The sequence below is a fragment of the Salminus brasiliensis genome, chromosome 14 (genome assembly GCF_030463535.1).
Source record: "Salminus brasiliensis chromosome 14, fSalBra1.hap2, whole genome shotgun sequence".
Classification (NCBI taxonomy): Eukaryota; Metazoa; Chordata; class Actinopteri; order Characiformes; family Bryconidae; genus Salminus; species Salminus brasiliensis.
This window is the reverse complement of record NC_132891.1, coordinates 25,162,108-25,186,910: the sequence shown is the minus strand read 5'-3', so window position 1 is coordinate 25,186,910 and position 24,803 is coordinate 25,162,108. Positions and strand designations below refer to the sequence as shown.

Genomic DNA, 24,803 nt, shown 5'->3' with positions numbered 1-24,803 from the left:
GCCCAGTTCTTGATTGGACCTTATGGGGCTCCCGGTTGGAAGGGCTGGGAAACACTGGCCTAGATTGCCTGGTATTGCATGGTACAGCAGTGTCCACTTCTGGCCCTGGAGGGCTGGAGTCCAGTACAGTTTGGGGATTTTCCTGTTTAAACTGAGTTCTGAGTTGCCTCAAGTGTCTTTGCATAGGCCAATCACCAAATCGTGCTGGGTTTTGGCACCCTTACACTGGAGCAGCTATCAAAGAATGAGGATCATTTGAGGATCAAAGCTTAACTGTAACATCTACAGTGATTAAACTACGCAATCAAAATGAATAAACCACTGAAATATCATCTCACAGTTAAATATCCAGAAACATGAGGATGTAAAGGAGTCTGTTTTTTTACATGTTTCTTACTTTTTTACAGGCTATATCCGTTACTATGTACAAGAGCTACAACTCACTTCAGTGATCGTCAAGAATATGCTATGATAATTACATTATGCAAATGCAGAAATGATTACTTCTGTGTACTCTACCTGAGGGGACGCCTTCTTGTCGGGTTTGTTGTTTGGCCGTGCTCCTCGCTTCTTTAGAGAATTCTGGAGAGGACACACAAAGGAAGGGACAATTAATTAAAAGCTGGTAAAACTGCAATGTAATAACTGCAAAAAGCCCTCCTTCCCCTCCCCGCCCACACCACCCCGAGCACTTATCACCACGACCAGTGACGGGGTAGGAGAGCAGGTGTACAGTTGGCCGAGCTTAAGAAATGTAAACAAAGGCAGAAAGAGGGGTAGTGGTGTGAGTTATGGGTAAAGGAAAATCGGTTAGCCAAAAATGTTGTAAGCAAGATCAGGCACCACACAGCCTTTTATTTCTCTTGAAGGCTTTCAAAATTACCGTACTTTAATGCATTCCAAGCGTTATTATAGACACATTTAGGCATAAAGGCACATATTAACAAACATGCCCTATTAGGATTAGCTGCACACTCAAAAGCACTCAATTTTGCATATTAATGTTTTGATTTTTATTTCTTTTTCTTTTATAAATCTATATGGTTGCAGATGGTCTTGGTTTAGCTGACAATGATTATTTCCACACATTAACCACTTAATGGGCAGTGGGTTTGATTCCCAGGCTCAGCAAGCTGCCACTGTTGGGCCCTTGGGCAAGGCCCTTAACCCTCTCAATACCCCAAATACCATCTGTGTCCAACACAAATGGTGAGTCATTTCACTGCCACGGTTAGAAAGCTATTAAAGAAATAAAATTCTAGTATGGGAAACTAAGGCCAACTTCAATGCTCACCAAACGTATATCTTAGTTATGATTGACCCATATAATAATTGGGCAAATAAAAAAATGATGTGAACTGCTGATGTGCTGTGAGTAGAGATCTAAAACACTATTTTGAAAAACTAAATATCAAAATGTTGATATGAACCACCATATTTCCAAACCTGCATTTCACTATTTGAGTGTCCATTAAATGGTTAAGAAATGGCAACAAAAAGACAGATGAGGAGGTATGAATAATTTTACACTGCTCTTGCTGTCCCTCATTGGGCGTTTTGTGATGTTAGACTCATTATAAATCATTACTGGGCTGAGGATCTGCACAGAAATAAAATACACTTGAGCTTGCTGCAGTGTAAAAGCTAGGTCCACTGTTTCCATAGAAACTAACCCTGCCACGCTGCAGAGAGAGAGAGAGAGAGAGCATGAGAGAGAGAGAGAGAGAGAGAGAGAGAGAGAGAGAGCATGAGAGAGAGAGAGAGAGAGAGAGAGAGAAGGGAATGCACGCCCGTCGTATTACAACTCAGTGCAGACGAAAACAAATACTATTGTCTGGCCACATTTACTGTAGTATTGCTAACAGTCTGGACTTCAGCTACGGTACACATTTTTTTCATGATAAAGGACAAACAGGGGAAAGTAGCTGGGTGGGTTTAAAGCAGTGGGCTCAGAGGCTTAACTGAAGCATCAAATCCAATTCCCACCCCCAGTTTCTGTTTGCTGACAATATGAGTACAGTTTAGCTGCTAGCAAAGCAAGTGTGAATAGCCCTAAACCTCTCCATTAAAATCAATAGGGCTGCACATGACGGCAACAGCAGTATCGACCTGGCAGTGCCTTGGGTGTCGTGGGTGTGTAGCGTCTGCATAGTATCTATGGTAAAGAGGTTTGGGGCTAATGAGATTACAGACGGCTAACGCCATTAGTCACACTGCTAAACTCCCATAGGCCTCTTACATGCACATGTTGCATGAGGAAAAGAGCTTGCAAATGCTGTGCTCATCCACCTTTTCCCTTCCACTCTCTCCCTCTATCTCTGCCTCTCTGGTGTTCCCCCGCTCTATTAGTCTGGAGATTCACAGCTCTCACAAAAATTCCATCCCTTTTGCCAAGTTCACGCAACTGGCTAGTCCTCCCACTGCGCCAGCGATGTGTCCTCCCAGCACAAGGTCACGTACACACACGCACGAGAGTATTCACACTGTAATAACTGTAAAAATGTGTTAGCACACACAGTAATTGGAAGTTACTTGTCCATTACAAACAATATGTACTAATGACAGCATCGACCAGCGCACTGGGCCTCTGCTGAACGGGAAGCCCCATTAGCTACGTTACATAAAGCAGTTGTTCAGCCAAAACATAAATTTATGCGGTTTTCCCCTTATATTAAATGTAGTCAGTCAGATAAGAGATGTTTGATGTCAGAATGGTGTTTGTTTTGTTTTGCACTGAAACTTAGGCCAATTAAGTAACAGAAGCTTATTGCTAGCATCATGCAAACTACCTGCTAATAATCACACCACTGGGGCTGTTACTATCAAGTACATTAATAAGTACGCAAACTATTAATTCCCAGATAACATGCCTGTCTGAGTCTGTATGGGTAGGCCAACTGGGAACCAGAAAGTTTTGTCCACAGGTTTTATGTTGGTGCTACATACGGATGACCACCAGGGTCAGTGATGGGTAAAACATGGGCCTGGATGAGATTAAGGTGGCGTGTAACAATGAGGCTCAGTTAGGAAAACATTTCCAAACCCATGCCCACCTGGAACCCGCCTAGTCCACCCATGTGAGACCCACATGAACATGTTGGCTGGGTAAATCTACTAATCTTTAGTTAGTAATCTTTTTTGTTTTTGAGGCCAAATAATTAAAATAAGCTAATACAATCTTCATAAAAGGATATTATGCTTATATATGATTTTCTCTGTACTAGTAAAGATGATCATAACTCTGAGTTTGTATGTTTGGGAATTGGGCCCTGACAATAAAGATAAAAAGTAATTGAAAAAAAACATATATACTTTAACATGTGTGTCCATTAAGCTTGGTTTATTATATTTAGAATAAACTATAAAGCCATCTACAAGATTCAGTAAATTTAATTTAACCCAATAATCATGAGATAACTTTTTTTACACTCAGTTTGTAACTACAAACAGACATACAGTATATTTGCTATATACCTGCTGGTGTGGGTTTCCTATTTCTGTGATGCGCACAACTGACCTCTATATACACATACAATGTATAGGACATTGACTGCTGAACACTGCTTTACAGAATTCATTAATGTTTTACTAATTCATTTACATTTACATTTAAGCCATTTAGCAGATGCTCTTATCCAGAGTGATTTACAACAGTGCTTTGCTATTTACCCAAGAACCTCAGCTAGTCTGAATTCACTAATGTTACCACACACACAGTCTATGCTGCTACACGTAAATCAAGCTTGACCTTGCTTCGTTCTCTTACACCTATGCTGGTCGCAACCCCTGCATATTGCTTTGTCATCCGACTCCCACACTGCTGCTCATCCTCTATCCGGGGTTTCATCACCATGAAATTTAATGAACGTGCCGAAACTTGAGACGAATCGGCACACACTGCGAGGAACATGAGCGGGCGCACACAGGCACCTATTTGTTTGGCTCTACCACTGTGCTTGCGCTTGCTTGACTGGGCTGATGAAATAAGTCTGTCTACACTGGAAAGAGGTGTTATGAATAATCTGAAAAGGCCTTTATATAAAACAAATCCCATTCTGCTCTTAGAAGCCACACTAAAGCAGTATAGGCAGCTCTACCATCCGTCATGAAAATCAGGATGTATTAAGCTGCCTTTCATTCAGTCTGAGCCTCCTCACTCTAGTCACTCTGTTACCTGATCATTTGAATGAATTATGAAATAACCAAGTTGACAGTGTGTGTGTGTGTGTGTGTGTGTGTGTGTGTGTGTGTGAGAGAGAGAGAGAGTGAACATGAGAGGCAGCGTTCTTGCCTCATGCTCCAATGAACACGCTCAGCCACAAAGAACAAAAGGCATGAGTGCAGTAATGATCCACGGCTGTTGCATAAGCAGGGCTTGGCCTGCACAATGGGCACCGCATGTCCATTCTGGTTCTTTGGAACAGCACAGTTGCACTGACAGGCCGTGTTATCAGAAAGCGCATGCAAACCCAGTGCAAAGAATGAGTAAGCTTGATTGCGCAGGGCTAACTGTGTCAGAAAGCTCTTCAGACTGGACTTCTGGGAGTTTCATTCACATCCCTCCTGTAGCCATCTCTCCTACTCTGTAATCAGTAGCAGCAGTAGAGGTAGTCTCCCTCTCACACTACTTGCTGCCTCCCTGGTCCTGCTACATCACAAAACAGGAAAGCTGAGTATCAGCTTGTACTGACAGTGTGAATGACTTATAATATTTACTAAACTCTGGGTTTAGTATAGCCAAACGTTGCCTATAGCGTTTGGCTATATAAGACACAAGAAAGAGCGAATGGGCCGCACGTATGTATGCAATCATATCGAATCAGATTTGAATGTAAAACAATATGTTAACAATGACATTTTATATTTCCACAAGTTAACACAGTTCTCTGGGGGTCCTAACTTAATGTCAGTGCTTTGATCGAAATACCACAAGGCTCAAGCTCCACAGCACGCTTTTCAACTTGTCTAAACGTCCCTAAACACTGCTGTGTTGGCGCCTTCCACACCATTACCATGAAAAGCTAATGCTAATGTTAAAAAAGACCCGCAGAACGAGCACCAATCAGGGCAATACGCCAGCCACAGCTGGTTTTGTTGGTGAACCAGTTAGCACAAAGGTTTTTGCTCACTGTCGATGGGATAATATACTGTATCCCCTCAGCCTTTCTGCCCTTTGATGCAGTAGGGTGGTGTAGCAATTTGTGCTGGTTTGGGCTTCGACAAAAGGCTTGCAAATCCGATGCTTGTGGGTGAAAAAAGGGTGCGCCAAGTACTTCTCTAGGTACTTCTGTAGGTACTTCTCAAGCTCTGAGTGAAGATACTCATTATTGCAATGTGTCCCAGGTGATGTAAAAGGAGCTAAATCTAAGCAGCATGTTTAAAACTCTGCTTTCTTTCCTACGCAACACTGCGAAAACCTTACAGGACTGTCTTATATCACAGTTTATTGGTTTAAGCACTGAAAAAGAGAGTTTTTCTGAATATGTTCCTTTCAACCCCTTAAAAATCCTGTGGTCCAGCAGCGGACCTAAAGTGTTATTACAAACATCGATTACCGAAAAATAGCCCCAGCAGTTTGTACAGAAGTCCCTGTATTTTCCGTTTAATAAGCCTTAGTGTATAATAAGCCTTTCTGCATTAGGATTAAACATGAAAGGATATCCCTGAATAATTAACCACAGTTAGCCTACAAAGAGCTAACATTAGCATGATGGTAAATTAGCAGTTTTCAACTTGCCTTCTTTTGATTAGCTACAACAACAACACAGCCCAGATCTGCAGCATTTTAAACTGGAAACTCTAAAGAAACAAAGACTGCAACAATTTCTCTTTATGTTTAATTGGATTTTTGACCCATTGGATCAATTGCCCATACTTGTGCATATGCACGCTCAGTATTGAAGGATGCAGTGTGTCACAGGATTATTATTATCTTGAGCATTTTGTCATTTTGGTAATGTTCTGGACAAGAATCCAGGTTTATCTGGTGTGTTATGTATTATGTAATTGTGTGCACAATCGGATTAAGCTAGTAAATCCAGAACTCAAACCTAACCATGGGAACTACTATTGATATTTCGATCACTCTACACAAAAACAGTACGATCTGTCTCTTTGTCTGGTTTGTTTACAGCGTGGAACAATGGCTCCTGTTTTCGCCGATACAGTGTGTTCATCTCACATGCTGCTGCTTCTCTTCTGGCTGACAGCAGTGGGGAGAGGTAGAGGAGGACTAGCATGCTTATTAGACTAGCCTGTCTGTTTATGTGTGTGTGTATGTGTGGGTTATGTAGGAAAAGAGACAGCGGGAAGAGGGAGGGAGACGAGTCAAAATAAACAACATTTATTCTGTTTGCATTAATTAATTAATAGGACATTATTAGAGGGAGGCAGTAGAGTGTGAAAACCGCTTGTGTGTGTATATGGGTGTATGTGTGCGTGCTTTTGTACATTTTCAAAAATATAGCAAAAATATCCTGTACAAAAAAACAGAGATGTCAGGAGCTATAAGCTACCAGAAAAAAAAGACAAACGACCTTTCTGGTTCAATACATGTACAGTCAACCATCAGCCATAACATTAAACCCACTGTCAGGTATAGTACATAACATTGATTGTCTCCTCACACTGGTGCCTGTTAAGGGGTGGGATATATTACGCATCAAGTGAACAGTCCGGTCTTAAAGTTGATGTCTTAGAAGCAGGACAAATCGGCAAGCATATAAATCTGAGACACTTTGGAACGGGCCAATTCGTGATGGCTAGACGACCAGCTCTGAGCATCTCCAAAACATCAGATGAGTCTTGTCGGGCTTTTCCCTTTATGCAGTGGTCAGTACTTAGCAAAAGTCCTCCAAGGAAGGACTACTGGTCACCTGACGACAGGATCACGTGCACCTAAGGCTCATTGATGTGATTTATAGAGATCCCACCTCGTAACGTACAGGACTTAAAGGATCTGCTGCTAACATCTAAGTGCCATACACCACAGGACACCGTAAGAGGTCTTGTGGAGGCCATGCCTCAACTGGTCAGAGCTGTTTTGGCAGTATGAGGGGGATGAACACAATATTAGGAAGGTGATATTATTATATAGGAATATTATTACGGCTGATTTCTCCTCTCTCATTACATTTTTTCCAGGATAAATCACCAGGGCAAACTTATGCAACTTATGCGCAACTGCTCCAGGTTAGGTTTGGGATTTAGGATCATAAGCTACTCTTGGATTAATCAGGGACAGCCCTCTGGTGAAGCTGGACTTTTCCAGTCATATTTGCATCATTTTCTTTTTCTTAGCTATGTCAGTGACATCTATCATGTGATGAATAATCTCTTTTAATGCAAGGAAACAAATCATAATATAGATAAAGAATATACAGTCAGGTCTCCGAGTGGCTTAGCAGGCTCTAAGACCTGAGGATCACAAGTTTAAATCCCGGGTCATGCTGCTTCACCATCAGCAGCCGGAGCCTGAGAGATCACAATTGGCCATTTTCTCTCTGAGTGGGTAAATGGTGCTCTCTTACCTCATCACTATTGTGATGCTGGCTGGCACGGGCTTCCTCCATGTTTCATGACCAGCGATTCATCACGAATGTCATTTGTACACATGGACTTTATTCAAGCTTAAGTATCTAAACTTGGCTTAACAGAGAAAGCCATCGTTAAATGGCTACATGGCATTACATGGCTACATGGCATATAATAAGGCAGTAAAGATATGAGTCATATGGGACATTTCACCCACATCTTGACATCATAACTTGTTTATGTGTGTGTATGTTCGTGCCATTACTAGGATTTAAGTGGATTTGTGTGAAGTTATTTAGATGCCCATGCCAGATCAGTATGTGATATGCTTAAGAAGCCCTCTTCTCTCTCTCTCTCTCTCTCTCTCTCTCTCTCTCCCTGTTAGCAGTGCCACTGTAATCTCACCCACTCAGTGAGTGAAAAGAGAGCATCCAGCCTCCTTTCACACAGTCATAGTCCGAGAAAGACCTGAGGCTGCCCTGACAGTTAGGGGCCAATCTACCGGCTTTAGTGAGAACACGCTCCGCAGCCGGGGAGAAGAACCAGTAGGAAAGTGATTTCCACACAATGGCAGGTCGAACAAAGCTCAGCAGACAGACTGCTGGCAAGGAAGCATTTTTTTGAAGCCATGCACATTTTTGATTTCACACACTCAACACGGACATGAGCGGGCACGACAGACCATAATAGGTTCCCATGGCGACGGCTCAAGCACCCGGCTATCCAGTAGAGGCAGACGGAACAAATTGATGAATAACGGGGGTGGGCTGAGGGGGGAAAAAACAGGAAACGGCAACCCTTGAAATCCTCCTGACATGAGGCAGTTCTTCTAGCACCATACAAACCAGCCATAACTGCTATTAAAAATGATCTCTCTGTCTTATACACACACACACTGAACACACAGCTCTGTGACTAAAACGGCTTTAGATCATTTGCATACCTTTTTCCGAACCTATTTGAATATTAACTGAGAGGAAGTTGCAAGTGCTGCACTTTAAAGCCAGCTGAACTGGTGTTTGGCAGGAGTGGCCTTTTTACCAGTGACGGCAGTTGAAATAGGGAACTGCAGAAGCGGACAGAGATAAACAGAGACTCTGTATTCATACTTTGTGGTCTGCAGCTAACATTCCCATTGTCCGAGATGTTCAAGATGCTTACTGTCCTGGTTCTCTGTTTGTCTGGATTTGCAAACAGCCTATTGGCCAGATCTGGTCCTTTATCCCTCCCCTCCCCCTTTCTTCATAAGCCATACAATGACACCTGAGATGGAGCCCTAGGGAGGGCCCATATGCTGACAACACACACACACACACACTTACACACACTTACACATACACACACAGACTTCTGCACTCCCGGTCCCTGGCATTGATTTCCATACTCTGCTCAAACCATCTGCAAAACACTGTGTAGCAGACATTATGCCAATATATGCGTGTACACACACATAAACACACACACACACATACACTACAACACTACACAACACAGCCCTTGCCATTCATCCTGTCAACAATGTCACGTGCTTGTGTCCACTTGCAAATGTGACCGCTCTTTCACAAGGTTACTGGACCTCACCGTTAATTAAATCTGTGAAAAGCTTTTCTAATTGCAGCTTAGTCCCTGTAGGCCTCAAGAGGCGAGCACTGAAGTGCATGTGAGGTGTACACACGACAGAGCAGGTGAGGACTCGGATAAAGCGTAGAGACCGAAGAGCAATTAGAGAGATACAAAGAAATCCTGCTTTGTGCACGAGTCAGACACGAGAGGTAGGAGTCCAGATTAAAGGAATACTCAGGTGTTGTATAAACCCAGTCTCTATCTGCAGCAGTTATAGAATTCAGTCTGTTACTATGTCCGACTGCAATTTTACTGTACTTTGTAGGGAGTGTATCGTAATGTATCCTGTTATAAACTATATGTTATATATTGTTTCCTCATTTAAATGCAAATCCCACATAAACAAAATAGGGTGGTGGCACATGATGTACATACACCAGCGGTCTTGCTCTAGTCAAAAATGGGGGCAAGGTTACAGTGCAACTGGCACTTTACCACAGTATTTAGTTATCTGGGGTCTGGGGGGGGGGGGTCTAGTGAGTGGGTGTGTTAACTGGCTCAGCTAAAATGGAAAGAAAAATTACAAAGAATACTCCAAGAAATACTACCATGGTTTCAATGGTAATGGTGATCGTTTTTCTTTACATACTAAATGTTGTGTTCATCATTCATTGACAAACAAGTCACTAAAGCCCAGTAAAACACTGGCGAACATGAACATCACTGCCAAAGAGACATCTCTGCTTGTTATCTTAAAAGAAAATAGTTTGCTAAGCGAACCTGATCTTGTGACTGCAGATTTTCCTGTGCCAGTGTCCCTAGAAGTGTGAGAGAAAGTAAAAGCTGGAAATGTGAGCAGATATCCGTGCAAGGCTAAAAGCTATTCATAGCCAACCAGCTTAACCATTTCTTTAAGTAGCTAACTGAACATCACGCCTAGAGGGTAGCAACACTATCCGGTTAAACCTGGGTATGATTACAATACATGAACTGACATAAACTGTTCTTGTTACAGTGCAACAAACAAAAGTATGACTATGCTATGTGGCTTTTGTGTTGCAGTGCCTCACTGTAAATCAGCCAATTAATTTACCAGAGCTCGGTAAATTATTAAAGAGCAAAACATAAATGGTAAAATTACCTGCTTCATTTTAGAGACTGGGGTTGTAATGTAATGGATCTGTAAAACCACATCTGGGCATTTTTCCCCTAACCAAATACACATACCTTCTATGTAGACATCAGAAAATTAATACAAATATAGGGCTATTTTTAATAAAGGGGACATTTTCAGCCATTCTTTACTGTTGCTGTATTGAAATATGATTTAATACTGAGTGCTCAAGCTGATGCACCTTCTCATTAGTTTCTATTATACATGTGTAGTGGTCTCTTCTTCTCTATGTACACGCTACAAATGCTGCACATAGACATTAGGCTGAGAAACGCTCGAGTGTTTCTTTAAAATGCAATAGAGCCATGAGGTGTAGCTTAAGCCTCTGGCATTTACACCATTCAATCAACCTCCACCAGTAACCCTCCCGGGAAGAACAGACAGAGGTCGACTAAAGGTCGAAGTGAGACTAGTGGGTGGGTGGTTTTGCAGGCCTTTATTCCCCTCATGCCCTCTCTCCATCGCTTAGCTTCCTTTTGCTACACCTCATCTCCCACACATGTGTAATGAATAAAGATGTGGTCTATGAAAGGTGCTGCTTTCTGTCTGGCTGCACATTATAACCCAGCACAAAGGGCTTGTAATAAGGGTTAATTTGCGTGCGTCGGTGGTACATGGCCAGTGGTTGCAAGTTTAACAGTAACACATCTGAGGACACCTCCTGCTTTCATCTGCCCAGCTGATGCAGCTAAGTACACAGTCAATGTGCTGTCAGCGCATCATCTGTGTAAATGTCAAGGACTGACATTCGTGTGGCAGGATGAAACGTTCATTACAACGATGGTATTCACCTAGCAAAGCTGACACGGCGCATCCTTTTCACCATAATCCTCCAATCACAGCTCTCTGACAGCATCAGGGATTACGAATTGATTGAGGCTAACCTTTGATTGGGATCGTCTTTGTACGAAGTGGGAGAAAGAAGCTGTATCTGAATGTCTTGTCACTGGTATAGTGAGTAATTCTATAGAATAGATATACAATCATATCCACAATTACAATAAACATCCATCAGCCATAACATTAAAACCATCTGCCTAATATTGTATAGATCATGACAAAAATAGCTGTGACCAGACCAGCTAGTCTTCACTCTCCACATGCGTCAATGAGTTTGGGGTGCCCATGGCCACTTTTGGCAGGTACTACTAACTGCATCCTGGAGACCCCCACAAGACATACTAACATACCTGGTCAGTGTCGCAGTGGTCACAAAGCCCACCCAGAATTATTATGTGAAAAACAAGAACGACCCCTGGACTAGGTAATGCAGGATATCCATAACACAAATTTTGTTCCCTATTATAGGGCTCTGTGTGGTGCCTCTGATTTTCCAATGAGTGCAAGATTGATTGCTGAATCATTTCGAACACAGCAAGAGAGAAACTGGGCAAAAAGGAAAAATGAACGTATCCAGGCATCTGGGACACTTGCCGCACCGACGTGCTAATAGCTCACAGGTGTGGGCCAATCCAATCTAATACCAGCAGCCTGTTCCTCATTAACCTCACCAATCAAGAGCCAATCAATAGCAGTAGTGGCTACAGAAGGATGGATGTGTCGCAACAGATGCGTCTAGGGCTTTGTAAAACTCTTTGGCAAGATCAGACCTGTGTGCTGTGAGGCCTAAAACTAAGATAATGTGCTCAGAACCATCTGTCTGCTTTAGTAATAGTTATTTTTCTGCCAACAAAAGTAATTACTATAGTTAGAACCAGGAACTTTCCCCAACCTACACTACACTAATCCGTTCCATATAAGCCTCTATCCTGCAGGGCCGCTTCCATCCCTAAACTTAAAGTGTGCTACATTAAGCGCACTCCTAAAAGTGATCAGTCATAGAGTGCCTTAAAGTCCCTTAAAATTTTCTTTCATATATAGATACTGACACAATTGTACACCCAGGATCCAAATTCTTAACAATATACCTCACCCTCAGTTAGCTTGTGTAACCTCTATGAACCTCAGAAGTCTCTCCTTCTTCATAACGCATCCTATCCATGGAAACTGGGGATTCACCATTATTAATAGGAATTGTGGGTCTTCTCAGCTTTCTTACTTGGCCAGTGGCATGTCAGACTGCTAAATATGCTACATAAGGTTAAGTAAACATATTTTAACTAGGGCTCATAATATCCTAGCTACCCATATTTGACCCATTTTGTCATATTTTTATTTTAAACACAGCCAAGATTTGTCACATCTCAATTTCACAATCAGTGGAGAACCCTCCGCCCCAGTTTTCTTCTTAGGAAGCTTCTTCTGATCTCTTTTAAGGAAGCCCCCCTCTCATCCGCTCACGCTTGGCCTACTTATGTTGTGTACTCCTGTCCATGACACAGGCATCAGCCAAGGCTTTATAGCCCATACGACTGTGAGCAGGAGTAGTCAGACAGAAAGGGAGCATGTAGGAGAGAATCTAAAGGCAGTGAAGCTCCCTGCTGCTCAAGAAAGCAGTCTTTGTGTCTTTCTCCTCCCCTTTTCAGGGAAATTCAATCAGGGAAGCCATGCGCCTCTTGTGACGACGGCCAGCACTTGAGGCTTATTAAGGTGTCGGGCTGCAAGCTCTGAAGCTTGAATTCCTCTCATGCCTCTCCTCAGCCACTCATTCATATTAATAACAATAACAGTGGGATTCAGAGAGAGCTGGAGGTGGGAACTGGACAGGTCTGGAGGAGGTGCAGTAGAAAAGAATGAGCTGTGAGAATGGAACTAGGTCAAATTCCTCAATGCGAACCCAAATACCTCACAAAAGATAATACGATGCAAAAACGCAGTCTGTCTGGATTAAAAGGCAAAACAAGCACCCATCTAAAAGGTATTTGGCTTGGTAAATCAGATATACGCACGTATAATCCAATTTTCTTTTCTTTTAGGCAGCTGAAAGAGCCAAGAGAGGCTCTCAGATCCTGGGAGGCACGAGAGAGAATGAGAGAGAGACAGAGAGATGAGAAGGGCCGGTTATGTACGCTGCAGTGCCCCTATCATATCTGAGGAGATGGGAGTGTATTTATTCTATGTTTCTATAGCAATCCTCCATCATGTGGGGGGAGTGTGTGTGCATGAGTGTGTGTGGCAGGCCTTTGCTAACTCCACTCAATCACCAAGCGAGTGCAGAGCACTGAGGCAGAAACCTCACTTACCATCAGCACATCGCACACAGAGATAGAGAGGGTGCCATACATGATAAGAGTTCAAGCCATCCCAGATTCTGCAGACAGGACAAAAAATAAAAAGCAGCCTAACAAAATCACAATATTTGTCTGGGTACACCCTTAAACAATGGGTTCTTCAAGGGTTTGTGGACTTTTTTTCAGTGTTTTCAATTAATTACCTAAAACTGTATTACTATTAACCATTTAACGAAACTTTCTTGAAGGGCTTCAAGGTGGCTGCTGTTACTGTTAGCTATTGGCATAAGAACCAGCTGGGCCCAGGTTCGCCCCAGCCAAAAATGAACCCATGTATGGCGTTGGGATTGTAACTTTTGATTTGAGAGAACATGACACCACATTTTGGCAGCAAACTAGATAACGTTTGACTTTCACAGAAATTGGAGGTAGCTGACTTGATGTCCACACTGTTTCACAAAGTCAGTGTTTTATATGGTAGTGTAATTGATGAAGGTCTCTGCAACCGAATCACGAAAGCAACAAAACGCCAAAATAGGCAGCTCACTGCATTCAGACATGATGGGGAGCCTTCTTGCCTCAGAACCCTGTTTCTAATGTTTCAAGTGTTCAGAAAGCACTTTGAAACGATAAGCACAATTAGCCTCTGGCCGCGTAGCAAACTGCATACTGCCACACCACCATTAGACGTGCTTTCAGTGGTGTAGTATGTAAAGTACCAATGTGTGTTGTTTAGGACACAGCCTCACTGTCTAACACTAATGTCCGTCTAGTCTCAGTCAGAACTCTGTCGGTGTTAACCTTAATGTTCCACGTGACCATACATAGAGTATTCTTCTGCCTTAGCTATGTCAGAATCCGCTTTTAGCTATAGCATATATTTTAGGGAATGGGGTGGGCTTTGATTCATAATAGCAAATGTTTCTTGCGGTTAGCAATGGAGCATAAGCTAGGCTGTAAAGCTAAAAATGGAAATCCAGCTATTAAGACACAGCACAGATTTTCAGTCTATCTGAAGGAATAATCCTATAATACTGAACTAGCCACAAGATAATATGGTAGAATCTGCATTTCTTTTTTGCACTCCATTCTAAAGTAAAGTCAAAGCACTATTTTTAGAGGTCTGCCCTCATTGTGGGCTCACTTGTTACATTGGAATACACTTAAAATACGTGTAAGGTGCAAGGTGCCTCCATGAGTTTATTACAACTACCATATGGAACCTAGCTGTTCCTTCTCTGTTTGCCCTACAATACGCTGTCCATTAGCCATTACAAACACCACTTTTGCACCACTATTAAAGCACTATCTATCCACCGGTTTGTCCAGATGTGGACATTTTGATTAGGACATTGTCAGTGGTATTTGTCAGTGCTGTAGGTTTAAACGCCAGGGATATGTGCAAAACTCTGTTTACGTCAGACCAACAGTGGTTTCATTCGATTCACAGGGGCTGCTGGCATTTTAATGGCTTGTTAATCAATCCCTTTTATCTATTAATGAACACATCAGTGTCCTGCCAGCTTTAAGCCCCATGAAGGGCAGGATGACTGGAATGACTGTAAATGGTGGGTTAGCTGGAGACATATAGTTCTCTGACTCACCGTTAGTACAAGTGGAAAAGCTACTTTAACAAGGTGTTTCATTTCAATCAATTCATTTGCTGGGGCCTTATGAGGACATTTATCATTTAGAAGCTGTACTCAATTTACCTCTCTATGTTCCTTAGAATTAAACAGGTGTTTTTTCTTGTGGTGCCTTTAAGACTTACATATGCAAATGATCTCTGTTCTTTCTGTGCCTGTATTGGGCTTCGTCCAAAAAGCCTTTAGTTTTGGCTGAAACACTCTTTATAATTAAAGCCTGAGTAGGCAGGGCTAAACTCCTGTAGGCTAAATAGCTGTATAGAGAGGCCAAAAATAAAATGCAAAAGAAGCCCTTTTTGACTCCATATATAGACTTAGAAGTTAATCATACATTTTATTTAAAAAAGTGAGGGAAATTAGGTTTTCCATAATATAGACCCTTTCATAATTTCATCATTATTTCTTAAACCCAACAAAAATGTAGAGTCTTTAAACTGTTGCCATGTTTTTGTCAGTGTTTGTCAGACAGAAAAAGTCTCAGCGCTGTCAGTCTAGAATCTAAATCGAATGTAACTCAAGACCTCAAGAGCTAGGTTCCATGTGGTTAAAAATTTAAGCGCTGGCGCTTGAGTAACCTCTCCGGTAGAGACCACTGTATTAGCAGTTGTGTCTCCCTCATACTGTCTGTCTGTCTGTCTCTCCCTCCTGAAAAGGTCATTTTGATCTGACTGAGTGATCAGTCTCACTCCAGTGTTTAACACTGACCTCTATTCTCCAGTACAGGAGCTCACAAATGTGTTTATCTTTAAAGCTTCATCCGAAGGCCATTTCCCTCATCTCGGAACACTTCACTATCAAGCTTTCAAACTCTGCTTCACTGAAAGAGCACAAAGCTATTCACCGAGTTCCAGTTTGGAATGTGAGTTCTGAGCGGTGAACAGTGCAAATGTACAACTCTCTCCATAATGATTAGCTTCACTTACACTTGTCAAGGAAATGCCTCTCAAATTAGAGTAGGATTCAATGACACCAAAAATACACCTTTTTATGATATTTTTTCTAAGTCAATGATAAAGTCTAGGGGCTTGTTTATATTGTTTGAAAACTGACTTGCATTCTGATCTTAATATTTCTAAGTTATTATTTTAAGATTAACATATGAAGATATGCAGGTATTAGGTTTTATTGTTGATGTATAGAACAATGTATCGTATTGAAACATAGTACTGTCTCAAGGGGTTGTTTTTCATTGCCACACTGCAGATAAACTGGCACTCCCAAATCACATCAATGCATTTCCACACCCCTGTGTGACACAACATATGCTGACGTTTAACATGATTTAGACATACAGTTCCACGCAAAAGCACCTCTGTAGAGAATGTGAAATGTTTTACGCTTAGTTTTTAAAAACACATGGAGCCCTATTTTAACAATCGTTTGGTGAGCTGTCAACCGCACACCCTGCAGCCTCATATAGGGCGTGTCAGTGTGTCTTTGCTATCATGACGACTTGAAAAGTACACCTTGCGGGGCTCAAAACGTGCAAGTCTTTTAATTAATCATGGGTGTGTTTTGGGCGTAATGTGCAATAAACCAATCAATGTGTCGCTTGCCATTCCCATTAAGAGCTAAGTGCCGCCTGACTTTGGCGGATTGCTATTTCAGTGCCGCAAAGCGGGATGTAGCGCATTTGATATGCGCCCGGGTTGACAATTCGATCCTAAGATAGCAATGAACATCTGACTACTGACATCTGCCAAGGTTTTTTTAGTCAGTGGTGCATCTGTGTTTTCCGTTGATGCCAGAAATTTACTTGAACACACCTCATTTTGAGACCACCAAGCCCATCGGTATAGATATATTGCTATTTAAACAACACAGTGGAAGTAGACTGTTGGCGGGGTGTGAGGCAGCAATGAGCAATGAGGAGTCTCCAAACTTTTGCATAAGAAACCTATTCGAATTCTGCATAGTGATTTTCCATACATTTCTAATGAACTATAAACACTAGAGGATATGATTGATGTATTGCAAAGCAGTTCATAAAAAAAATTACATAAAAAATTTAATTATGTGTTAACATTTTTTTTTAAACCAATCATATGGTAAAACACAGGGAAGGAGACCTACAGAGGAATGAGCTGTGTGTGAGTCACATTCAGATTCAACTATTGCTACTTCTAAAAATGGATCAACAAGAAAAAGATTCATTTTAAAGGTAATTTACTTTGCCACCACCAATATTAAAACCAATCATGCAGAATCTAAATATTCACAGATCTACATTAGGCACTGGATATGAGTCATAAAAACCAACACATATGCACACTCCCTTGTATGTGTTTGTGCGTGCATCAAAGTTATGGATCTGCTGGTTGAGACAGGTCAGGTCCAGGAAATGCGGAGCAGGATAGACTCTTCAGAAGCTTAATGACTGAAGACAGACAGATCTTACATAAGCTTACAAAGCAGATAAAGACCTGATTACAGAGAGTGCGAGAGAGACTATGGGCAGGATGTGACTGTGGGAGAATTGGAGCGTACTCTCCACCCCATTTGTCCACTCCATTTGCTCAAGCATGGATTGGACAGCTAAATACATTGACACTGAAATTGTGTGTATGTGTGTGCATGTGGCTTTGAATGGAAGTGGCCTGTGTGAGCGTGAGTGTGTGTCGGCCACTAGAGAGTTGGATCAATGGTGGTCATGCTAGCAGTACAAAATTCCTGCCACTTGGCTCGGTGGTACTGAAAATGAACTGGCCTGGATGAATTTAGCCCCTGTCTATAGGGGCAAACAGTGTGAGTGCAACAGCAGATCCTGGTAAAAAATTCAGCCATCTTATTAGAATGAAAAGAAGTTAAGGCTCTATAGAGTAGTGGGCAAAAATGTTTCTCATTAAATAATTAAAATGCCTGATAGATTTCCTATATACCACAGCATACTGTGTTTATAAAGGCTATTAAATGACTGTGACGCCATGGTTTGGTTTCAATAAAAGTCCTGGAAGATTCTGGAAGGGCTGTCACAGTTGCCTGGCTTGAACCTTATAAAAAATCTTTGTGTAATCTGAAATATTTTCAAAAATATTAGTGAACTGGAAGCAATTGCCAATGAGGAATTGGCAGAGATTCCTCAGGAACACTGCCAGAAGCTGGTATCTGGCTATGCATTATGTTTGCAGCAGGTCATAACAGCAAAAGGGTGCTCTACTAAAGTACTCAAGACGAAAGTCATGAAGGGGTTTAATAATTTTGAGCATTTCATGTTGAATTTGGAGAAAGCACTTGTTAAATGATCTGCGTTGAGTTACTAAAACTTGTGTCATATGTTTATTGCAAACAGCTAAAGGTTAATAGTATTTGATTGCAACTTTATATACTGTATATATTGTATATACTAGCCAGTAGTTCAGATGCTTCCCAGTTACAGAGCCTTTCATACAGCCTGTGGATTCTTGTTAGAGTAGAGGCTCTAAAGAGATCTGAAGCTCAACTGTTTTGCTCATAGATTGGACCACACAGTAGGATTCATGGTATTCTGGGTAAATCCTTGGCCTCAAAAGTCAAGTCCATTCCAGGGAGCCAACCAATTTAACTAAATTCTGCCAAGAAGTTTTCGAATTCTGTAAGAAGCTCATTGAGGCAATTGATAGCTGAGGCAAAGAGGGAGAACTCGAGAAATTTGGGCTGGAGTTCTGGGGGGGCTTTGAGCTAATGGGACCTGAAGCCACATCCCCTCTTGCTAGGCGGAGGTTGAGTATAATGGGACCATCAGGAGGAGCATGGGCGGTGGTGGGGTGCGAGTTTTCGTCACAAGAATGAGAAGGGAGAGGAGTGGTTTTACAGTGCGTAGTAAAGGAGAGGTGAAGTTTGGACGTGGTCCTTCTCCCAAACTTTCAGTTAATACATAACTCCATTTAGATGTCCTGCATGTGAGTGATGATTTCAGAAAGCCCTAAACATGAAATCTTACACACCGAAAACATATAAAAATGTGTTGCACATACATTTAGAAAAAGAACAGCTGCAGGAAAATCACTGAAAGCCCAATATTGCAAGGATATACATGTCCATCATTAATCTAAACTTCCAACTGCAGCGGTAGCTCTGAGGTAAGGCTGCACAATATATTGATTGCTAATCATTAGCTCAAAATTGGCCTTTGCAATACTGAAATCGCCAAAGGCTGCAAGATGCAAATGACCCCTGTAAATCAATCGCAATAAGATTTACTGTGTGTTGTGACCATCCTGGCCAACCTCAAATATGCAGTCCTGCTCTACAACAGTGTAATCATGAAGTAAGCTTTCAAGTGGTGGTCTTGTGACGTATATCGGCTAGCTCTTCTCAACAGAAAGATTTAGTTGGATCAGTTTCCGCGGTTGCAGACATCCCAGAGTCTGCGGCATGCTGTTGACTTCACTGACTGTATCTTAGAGACAGGCCAATTACAACAACATTCAGGCCAGAAATAGAGCAGGCAGATGCTCTGAATGAGGTGCCACGTGTGGCAGAGCCTATGTGCATATGTGCGTGTGTGTGCGTGTGTGTTTTACAAATGACCTTTGAAGATAAAAGTGTTATCACCAATAAAGTGAAAAACTTCCAAGTGGGTGAATACTTTTTACAGGCATTGTAAATATTTGCTCCATTTAGATATTGACATTAGGTCTCTCCCATATAAGCAGACTCCATTCGGATTCTCTTGGCAACAACTGGCTCTTTCCACTCTAGCTCCTCCCTGGCTCCGCCATTCTATCCACAAACACACCTACAGCTTCTTTGTGGGTCATTTTGTCTTTGTGTACACTCTTCAAAAGCAAGGTGCTTCAAATGGTTCCTTGAGAGATACCTTTATACCTTTAAAACGCTCTAAGTAAGTAAGTCTTTAAGTCTTTACTGTATTTATGGAGCAAAACCACTGGTTTCTAGGCCATTTTCCATCCTAGTTTCTAGTCAACTTGCTTCCTTGATTTTACTGAATTTGTTTATTGTGGACATGCCTGAACTATTGACCCCTGCCAGTGATAACTGGGTTGCTGCCTTTAGACTGGATTCTTAATTTTAATCACCATCATTATGCATATGCAATTGAGACACTGTCTACCTAAACATAGATACATTTTTGTTTGTTTTTTGCATAAAAGAAATTATCTTTTGTGTGACGCTAAACTTAAAAAGCTAATTTTACTGTGAACACTCCAGAGAAGGTTTTTTTTAACCTCAGCTAATCCAGCTATGCACATATATTTTTGTTATTATATTAGTTCATCCTTATGTAATATACTTTTTAGAGAAAAACTGGATTACCCAATGGGATCTCAGAAATCATCCACCATTTGTGGGAATGCTTTCATTGGCGTTTTGGCATTTTATTGCTGAAATTGATGAGGAAATGTGTATTAAATGCAATTTATCCATAAATCTGTAATGATTGATGCAACTAAAATCATAATTTCAGCCTGTAGTGTCTCGCCTTAAGGCAAGAACACAAATGCATGCAAACGCATGCTTTGTCTGAAACGTGTGGGCAAGGCACCATCAATCACACACAGACAGCCCAGACAATTCTGGCCTTTATCACCACATCAGAAGGCTTGAAGGCTTCCTTCAGGTCTATAAGGAGAAAGAACCAGGTTGTGGTGTGTTCACTCATTCAGAATTGTGCAGCATGTGATGGCACACTAAACCGTTTATTCAACCATGCTATGGAGCTCCAACCGACACGTGCATGTATAATTCATCTGTAATGGTCAAATGGAGAACTGCCTATTTTTACTTACAGACTGTACACACACAAGTACAAAGACATGCATGGAGGAGTAATTATCATAACCACAGAGTTCTTGGTGGAAACAGGTTGGTAGGTAGGTGTTGGTCTGTGCTACTAAATACTGTTCTCTTAAACCATCACACACACACACATGTTACCACCCCCCATCCCCCTCCCCTGAAGCACTCAACACTGCAACCCCAGACAACAATGGCTCCCAACAGACTCCAAAAGCCTGTCCGAGTGAATGTAACCCCTGGTCCTTTTAGAAACCCTCTCACCCGCATCGCTGCATCCCACTGGATCTGGCAACCTGACACTTCAAAAACACCACTCATCCAGTCAGTGCCTCTGCAGGGAAGGGTGGAGAAACAAAAAAAAAAAAAAACAACAGCCAGGGGTGTATGTGTGTGTGAAGACAGGCACTGAGGAGGGAGCTACACACAGACAGACTTGGTGATGAAAAGAAATATGTCCTCCTCCTTTGTTTTTTTTTTTTTTTCCCCCAAACATGTAGAAACGCTTCAGGCCTCTGGTGTAAAGCTCTGTAAACTCAGCAAACGAACAAATATGGACACTAGTGTATAGCTCAGATGTATCCTTACTCTGATTGAGTTCAAGTTTCAAGTTTCAGACTTATTTGTCATTTGCACAACATGTCAGGACATTTTTGCATTGAAATGCTTGTGGTGAGGCTCAGGTTGATGCTCTACAAAGCAAAAAAAAAAAAGCGTGCATGCTTAATCAGCACCAATCAGGGAAGGCCTAAGCATGTGACTCAAAGAACCTATTACACTTCCTTGCATAGTGCTGCTTGAATTTTGCTTGAGTTGTAACTACATTAACCTTGTAGCCTCTGTGCAGAACTACAGCAGCTAACCTAAGATTTTGGCCAATCAACTACTTTTTAGGGGGTTATGTGAACTGGATAATTTATTAGTATTTTTAAACAGTCATTTTACAGAAATTCTATACCCAAAATTATTGTGATATTCAGGCCTAGAGTGCAGTGTGGTACAAATGGTTGGAGTGTGTCGTTTAGCCTTTTCCCCTCCTTTTCATATTCCATGTGTACTTTACTGGAGCATGAAATTACTTCTTTCCCTGAGGAAGATGATATCTGTATCTGTCCATATCTCTGCCTGAGGCCTCAAGTGTTTGATTGGCCATCATGCAGTGAATCATGCTATTCCACAGTGAAAAATACTGGTGTGAATGAAAAGTGCTGTCTGGAAAGGGTTCATTTTCAAGGGGATTAGAAAATAGATGGAGTAACCATGACCTGCCTTTGTGTGACTTTGTGTGTGCGTGTGTCCATATGTGTGTGTGTGCATCTCTCTCTCTCTCTCTCTCTCTCTCTCTCTTTCTGCAGAAGACAACTTGTCGTTTTTATTCAGCCTCTACAGTAAATATGTCAAAACCTCAAAACCTCTATTTAATTAATCCCAGTGACCCACAAAAATGAAATACAAAAGATCCTCTTGACCTTAAACCACTGTTGGTGAGCAAGGAGGTGGTTTGGCACTAGAACAGAACAGAATAGGCTTGTGTAACTGTATTGTAAATAGGACAGAGTGCATTGGCTAATCAAAGGGTTTAACCCAGAAGGTAACCCAGAAGGTAACCCAGAAGGCGTTGAGGGCCAGGTTTGAGGATTTGAACGGATTATTAGCGATTCATAATTATGAACTTAATCTGGGTCCAGGAAAGCAGCAATAGGTGTGCGTGCAGCCACCAAACTCTGCAATCAAACCTGCTGAGACTAAATAGGCCTGACTGGTCTTCTTTTGGTTATGTTTGGTCCAGTCCATAGGCTAGTACAGCAGGAGCTCTAAAATACGTGGGGTCTACAAACTGGTCTCATAAACATATGCAATTCAGTATATCTATAAACAAAGCCAAGATACTGCAGATCTGATCTAGCAAAATAGGTCTAGGGCAGGGTTCTTCAAATCCAAACCCGGAGGGCCAGTATCCAGCACAACTTTGTGATTTCCCTGCTCAGGCACACCTTCTAAACCTGGCAATTAAGCGCATCAGTTGCGTTTGGTATGCCTAAGCAGTGACGTCACTGAACTGTGCTGGAAACTGGCCCTCCAGGATTGGATTTGAAGAACTCTGTTCTAGAGCATGAGTCACTAAACATGGTGCATCTACTTGCTTAACAGTTGTATGAATTGGAATTAGAGAGCCATCAGTACAACAGGAATTCAAGCAATACAATAAACCCACAAACACTGGTGCTAAAGGCAAAGACAACCATATTCACCATTCCAGTTGGACGCAGATGAACATACAGATGGCCCAGAGCAGTCGGCAACCCTTGCTGCGGTGCCCAGGAAGCAGAGAGATAAGGGCTTTGCTCAAAGGCCCAACAGTGGCAGCTTGCAGAGCCTGGGCATCATACCCACAACCCTGTCATCAATAGCCTGGTGCTTTAACCACTGGGCCACCACTGCCAAGGCGCACCTTCTAAAGGGGCAGTGCACCTCAGCATCTGAAGAGCAATTGGGGGTTAGGTGCCTTGCTTCGGGGCACATCAGCTGTAAATGTTGAAGCCTTCTTCTGATCTAGGGGACTGAACCAGCAACCTTCCAGTCCCAAACCCTTTTCTCTAACCACAGTTATACCCACAATGAGTCCCAGTATAACTTTATTATATAGCAGACTTCTTAATAAAGCCAGACTTCTTTATATAAGTGTACCTCCTATTAGGTACTCCTCTGTACTGTACCTTGCACAAGGAGCTCAACATGCAGGTTGTCATTATACTGTACTGGTATAATTGCAATAAAGTTGAATTCAGTTGAATCCAGCAGCTGGTTGGGCAACTCAGTTAACTTTGCTGCCAGAAGTGTGTACTTACAGATGTGCAGATCAAATACGTCCTTCTAATTGTGGCCAACTTAAGTTAATACATGCGTGTGGGCAGAGTGTCTATGGTTGAGACTGGGTGTGGTTTGACAGCTGAATCCCAGGTTAAGCTCCTAAGTGTACACTTTGGTGTATGAGTGTGCAGATGCGTGTGTTAGGAATGCCAGTAGTCATTCTGTGTCATCACCCAGCCAGTTTGTCTGCACTGTCCTGGCAGCATGTGTCATCAGGTCAGTATTTGCACAGCTATGCTTCAAAGACTGCAACACAGCAACGTGTGGCCAGTGTAGTCTGGTACTTTCCTGGATTTCATTTTTGGACCTTGCCAACAAACTCTTCGCTGCACTTCCTGGTACCTCACTGTTGTTACTAATGACTGGAAAGTTTCCATTGAGCTCCTACACGACTACAACTGAATATGTTAGCCTGCATAGCAATTTGTTACACTCGTTTGACTATCTGACCAGTGATTACTGTCCATCCAGCCCCATTGACCCTGGCCTCCTTCTCCGACTGTGGGTCAGCAGGCTTCCCCTCTGGGCCAGAAGCAAAAACAAAGACTTCAGTTTCCTGGAGGTTATAAATAAAGATGGCGTCAGCATGAGAGCAGTTTCCTCTTGCAGAGCTGATTAAATGTGTGAAGTGAGCAGGCAAGGGAGAGGGGGGTGTTCAGAGCTGGTTCACATGGTTAAAAGGCCAGTAAACAAACAATCCTCTGAAATCCATGCAAATTAAAAATGCTTGTTTGGTTTGTGAAGCACATTAACACACCACAATGTGTCTAGTACCTGTGTGTGGTGTATGTAGGGCTGTGGGTGTGTGTGGGGCTATTAATTGCTAGAGATGGAAAATTCAGGTCCAGGAAGCAAAAATCCGCCCCAGGATTTTGTTCCAACTGCTTGGGCAGCTCTGCTGCAGCTGAGCAGATTTTTACCTTCTGGACCTGAATTTTCCATTTCTATTAATTGCAAAAGTAATTAAATATTGTACTGTGAAGGCTGTAACGGAGGTAGGGGAGACCTTGTAGGCACTGGACCAGCCCTGAACCCAATCCTCTTTGGATTGGAACATCCCTAACATTTACTATCCATTCCAATTCATTACAAACTCTATTGACCCGTGCATGAAGGAGAATTTTAAGGACCCTACATCCTTCAGTTATT

At 42.1% G+C, this 24,803-nt stretch overlaps 1 protein-coding gene across 4 annotated transcripts in view; it reads right to left on the bottom strand.

Annotated features, from left to right (window-relative positions):
- mtcl2 (microtubule crosslinking factor 2) overlaps window positions 1-24,803 on the bottom strand; it is a 67,968-nt gene that overhangs the window by 27,487 nt on the left and 15,678 nt on the right. For all 4 annotated transcript variants that reach the window (XM_072656539.1, XM_072656538.1, XM_072656540.1 and 1 more), the window contains exon 4: window positions 520-582. In XM_072656539.1, the coding sequence (XP_072512640.1) occupies window positions 520-582 (63 nt within the window). The remainder of the gene's footprint in view (window positions 1-519; window positions 583-24,803) is intronic.